General features: G+C 48.3%; 1 protein-coding gene across 1 annotated transcript; it reads right to left on the bottom strand.

Annotated features, from left to right (window-relative positions):
* Positions 1-551: 551 nt before the first annotated feature.
* LOC131275516 (EKC/KEOPS complex subunit LAGE3-like) lies at positions 552-1703 on the bottom strand. The gene is made up of 3 exons (XM_058286188.1): positions 1480-1703; positions 1081-1203; positions 552-874 (listed from the first exon to the last, which is right to left on the bottom strand). Exons 1-3 carry the CDS (start codon positions 1701-1703, stop codon positions 736-738), a joined length of 486 nt encoding a protein of 161 aa, XP_058142171.1. The 3' UTR covers positions 552-735.
* Positions 1704-5034: the final 3331 nt, after the last annotated feature.

The raw sequence follows: 5034 nt of genomic DNA, 5'->3' as shown, positions 1-5034 counted from the left end.
TGACTATTACAGCTTTTAATGTAACCCTTAAAGTCTCTTTTTCCTAATGTGTCATTTATTGGTAATTTCTCCAGGACTACAAATCTCTGAAATTTGATTCTCTCTTATTTTCTATTTTGGGCACTGAACTACTGTTATAACCAAATTGTACCCATAATTGACTTACAGATAGGTGTGTTACTTTTGGAATTATCGTTGAATGGATTCAAATTTTATTTTACTCTGTTCACATAACGCTGAAACTTAAAACTGTAGCCATAGAGAACATTTTTAAATACTTTGGCCACTTTTTCAGGAAGTGAAAGAAATTCCAAGAAGGAACTACAACTACTACAGAATATAGAGCCATCTAACAATCAGATTGACACCTTTTCATTTTTTTCCCTTATAGAAATACCATCATTATTTATTTTCATCATCTTTCATTTCCTAAATTGTCTTTAGTTACCTGTACTACTCAAGGAACTGACTCTGAGCACCTCCTGTCCATCCTGAGGGCAGAGACAGGAAAGTAAGGAAGTGCATTAGCTGACAAGAAACTCAGACAGGAATTAGTAGTTAAGTTTTATTTTCTGCAGTAACAAGCCTTTAAGTGCCAAACAAAATTAGTGGGACAACAGCACCCACCAGCTACTACAAGCAAAAATCTGCCTTCAATCACGAAGGGGCATCTACTCCAGGAACCAATGCCCTAGGGAAGGACACACTGCCTGGGAGTGGACGGAAGACTGGGCCTCAGGCCCCTTTCACCAGCAAAGAGTTATTAAAAAACGGGGGTCCAATGTCCTCCATGGTCCGCACCACCTCGGCAAGGTCGTTGAGGAAGGAGGTGATGGAATTTTGGAGGGTGCCAGGGTCGCCAGCATTCAAATGGCTAAGAGAGCGAGAAAGAAAAGCAAGTTAAAGGTCAAAGCTGGGCCTCCTTGCCTCCGCTCCCTCGGCAGCTCCAGGCCCGGGCCCCTCGTTCCTGCCTTTGACATACCCTTAAAACATCTCCATGACTCGCTGACTCCCTGGGGCAGGTATCGGCCTGGTCATAGCCACGCCCCCCCCTCCCCCAGCGGCCCATTTAGGACTTACACGATCAGGTCACTGCCATCCACCCTCAGCTCCCTATGGTCTGGCCCTCCGAAGGGTGCTGTCAGCAGGGACCGAAGGGCAACCTCTGCCTCCAGGAAGGACAGAAAATGCACAGCGAGGGTGCTGGCGGGGAGGTTAAGGCACACACCTCGAGCCTCCGGCCTCCTGGACCCAGCCCGCCTCCAGGGCTCCCCTCACCCCCAGGTCACCTCTTTCCACCCCTCAGGCCACCCCCAGCCCATTCCCCCGGGCCGACCCTCCAGCCCCTCCCCATCACCCTCAGCCCCGTTTTCTGGAGGGCGGCACCCCACCCTGATGGCCCCTCAACCTGCCCCCCGTGCCCCGTCCCCCGTTCTCCCCAGTCGCGCCCTGGCCCAGATGGGCTCTTGGAAAGGATACAACTCCAGCAGTTGTTCTGGGCACGCTCCTGTGGCTCCGTCCCTCCCTGAGACCTCCAGGGTCCCCTCGGCCTGAGGAGCACCCCCGGCGGTGGCGCCCTTCCCTCCTGCACCGCTCGGACCGGGGGGGCCAGCGGAAGGGCCACTGGAGGCCCCGTGGCAGCCAGGGCCGCCCTGGTCCCCCGCACCGCCCTCCACACCGCCCGCTCCTTCACCCGCCTCCATGACCTTCGCTCCTCCGCCTGCCTTTCCGCTCAGAGGCTCCAACTCCTGGGTCCTCTCCGCCGGCCTCTAACGGAGGAGCCTCGCTCAACAAGCTCTGCCCCTTGGCTTCAAGGCAGTGCGTGTTCTCAGTGCGCCTGCGCAAACAAGCCCCTAGGGATGCCGCAGGGCACGTGACCGCTTCTGCTATGCTGCCCTGGCCCATGCCCTGAAAACCCGTTGCGGGAACCAGACCGAGCCTCCCTCACGAAGCTTCACAATGGAACAGGGACTTGAGATTGGCCTGGGTCTCCCAGGGCTTTTGGGGGCTCCATTGGGCACCCCTAAGTGGCTGGGGTTTTCTTCTTTAAAGAAAAACTTAAGGGGGGGCAGCGGGCTTGGCCCAGTGGTTAGGGCATCCGTCTACCACATGGGAGGTCCGTGGTTCAAACACCAGGGCCTCCTTGACCCGTGTGGAGCTGGCCCATGCGCAGTGCTGATGTGCGCAAGGAGTGCTGTGCCACACAGGGGTGTTCCCCACACAGGGGTGTTCCCCACGTAGGGGAGCCCCACGCACAAGGAGTGCGCCCTGTAAGGAGAGCCGCCCAGCGGGAAAGAAAGTGCAGCCTGCCCAGGAATGGCACGGCACACAAGGAGAGCTGACAGAACAAGATGACGCAGCAAAAAGAAACAGATTCCCATGCCACTGACGACAACAGAAGTGGACAAAGAAGATGCAGCAAATAGACACAGAGAACAGACAACTGGGGTGGGGGAAGGGTAGAGAAATAAATAAATACATCTTTTAAAAAGAAAGAAAAAAAAAGAAAAACCTGAGGAAATGGTAAAATTTCTGCTTGCTTATCTCACAAAAGAGAAAATAACCCAAACTGTCCCTCTTTCTCTCCCTTTCAGCCCCCATCTTAGTCATCTTCCCCAGTCAAGGAGATCTTCTTTTCAAGGAAATCTCATTTTCACAGGCAACACAAAAGTGTCAACTGCCCAGGGTGCAAGCAAGTGTATAGGTGTGTGGGTGTATCACCCCAGACCCTGAGCCTGGGGTGGAACGATAAGTGCCAGGGTGACATCCTGGCTGGGGCAGGGAGGAATGTTCTCCAGCCTTCCTCTGTGCCCCCAAGTCCGTGGGACTGAGTATTAGGTCCTGGGGGGGGGGGGGGGGCAGCATTTGCGCTTCACATACCCAAATCTCTGAGCTGGACTCTGACAGCAGGGATCTCAGGTAGGCATCAGCCAGGAAAGGGCCCAGGCATGACACCCAACTCCAAGCTGAGGGCTGATGCAACTTCCACATCTGCAGTGAACAGAGCCTGATGAACCTATGGGACACCATCAAATATACTAATATACACACTGTAGGAGGCCCAGAAAGAGAAGGAAAACACAAAGGGGAAGAGGGACTAGTCAAGGAAATAATGGCTGAAAACTTGCCAACCTTAACGAGAGACATCAAACTATTGAAAGCCAAAGATAAAGAGAATTCCATCTACAAGTGCTATCAGCTCTTCCTTTGTAAGAGACACTACATTCTTACAAGCCATGTATTTTGAGGTTTCCAGTTTCTCAACTTAGCAACACTTATTTTCTTTTTTACAAAATGATAGCTGTTCAACTGAATATGAAGTGTTACCTCCTTTTGGCTTTGATTTGCATTACCCTAATGACTAATGATGTTCAGCATCGTTTTAATGTGCTTATTGGATGTTGGTATATCTCCACAGATATCTGTCTATTCAAATCCTTTGTTCATTTGTTAAAATATGGGGCCATTTTGTTTTACTGTTGAATTGTAAAGGCCTATATATATTCTGGATACATGTCTTTTATGAGACATATCATTTTCAAATATTCTCTCCCATGCTATGTGTTGTCTTTTCACTTTCTTGATGGTATCATCAACAAAGGAAAAGGTTTTAATTTTGATGTAGTCTATTTTTTCATTGTTGCTTGTTCTCTTATTATCATAGATAAGAAACCATTACTTAATGCAATTTCATATGTTTCTTATCTCCATAAACCTGGTGCAAAATTTCTCAAGCTTTTTCTTTCAAAAGATATTTTTGTGACCACTTGTTATGTTCCAGGCCCTGTTCTAAGTACTGAGGATAAAATGATTAACAGCTAGCGTGTGGCAAAGATTGCTACCTGCTCCCCAATATTCAGGGTCTTCTACATTTCTCAGCCACCTTTGCAATTAGATGTGGCTTTGTGAGTTCTTGCCAGTGCAATGTGAGTGGGGTTAATGTGTGTCTCTTGTAAGCCCTGGCCTATAAATATTTCCCATGGGCCTTTCTTCACGTTCTGTTATGCTTCAGCAGTTGCAAGAGAAATGGCTTCTGGAGTCTTGGCAGTGCTGGGGAAAAATGTCCTCAAGGGAGTCTGGATAAAGATTAAAGATGGATATGAATAGTTAGCATGATTCCTGTTCAATAAATGGTACTTCTGTAGCTATTATTTGGGTCTATGTGTGCCCGAGTAATCAGCAGGGGTAGAAGAGAAGTAAGAACCCCCCCATGTCATTCAGCAGATAAATAGTGCAACTAGGACTGCACTCCTGTAGACCACGTCTCAGACTTGATGAAGTTGGCAGTCTTTCTGCACAGTTGATCTATTGATGGACAAAAGTAATTCTAAACAAACTTAAATAATATTGAAGAGACTATAATTTGGGAATTTCTGATCTCATTAATGCAGTTTAAACCAATAGCAATATCAGAACCTTGGTTATAATGGTTATGAAATTTTTACATGGTGGATAGAACATCTTGCACTTGTGTAACACTGGTCTATCAAAGTTCTGTAACAAAGTGTCTGACTCTATCTTTGACGTTGGGTTTCTGACAGCTTTTAAGCCTCACCCTTCCCTCTTCCCCTTATGTCAATATCTGGCCAAGCTGATAAGAAAGCCCAGGTGCTCCCTGCTTTAGGGCTGGCGGGAAGTTCAAACCAAACAAGCCCTAGCTCACATGCAAGAGCACTTACAGCAGTCTCACACATGCATCGCCATAAAAGCCAAGCCAGTCTTGTTTCCCTGCTCTCAAGACATCACATTCTTGTACCTGCTTGGGAAAACTGCTTTTTCCAGAAACCTCAAGTGAGTAATCAATACTTTCATACTTTCTTGGTGTGTAATGCATAAGGGCATCATCAGTCTTGACAACCAAAACAGATTTTGGATGGGATGCCATCCTACTTCTGTGTGATGCGCATAACAGTTGGGGCTGTGGGAGGATGTCTAACACTGTCCACCATCACTGGGCGTCTTTATTTGTCTTTGTCTTGATAACCAGCTCTTTTGCCTGCTGAAGAGCATTCACCGTGAGGTAGTGCCTGCTGG

Source organism: Dasypus novemcinctus, chromosome 23 (genome assembly GCF_030445035.2).
Source record: "Dasypus novemcinctus isolate mDasNov1 chromosome 23, mDasNov1.1.hap2, whole genome shotgun sequence".
Taxonomy (NCBI): domain Eukaryota; kingdom Metazoa; phylum Chordata; class Mammalia; order Cingulata; family Dasypodidae; genus Dasypus; species Dasypus novemcinctus.
Note: the sequence above shows the minus strand (reverse complement) of the source record. Positions and strands in the feature narration are given on the sequence as shown.

What these genes read in the sequence shown, in the direction of transcription:
- LOC131275516 (XM_058286188.1), bottom strand. Translation starts at nt 1,703, where the DNA reads ATGGAGGCGGGTGAAGGAGCGGGCGGTGTGGAGGGCGGTGCGGGGGAC. An exon ending in CCAGAACAACTGCTGGAGTT is followed by an intron (nt 1,204 to 1,479) that starts GTATCCTTTCCA and finishes CCTCCCCGCCAG; the next exon opens with CACCCTCGCTGTGCATTTTC. An exon ending in GATGGCAGTGACCTGATCGT is followed by an intron (nt 875 to 1,080) that starts GTAAGTCCTAAA and finishes TCGCTCTCTTAG; the next exon opens with CCATTTGAATGCTGGCGACC.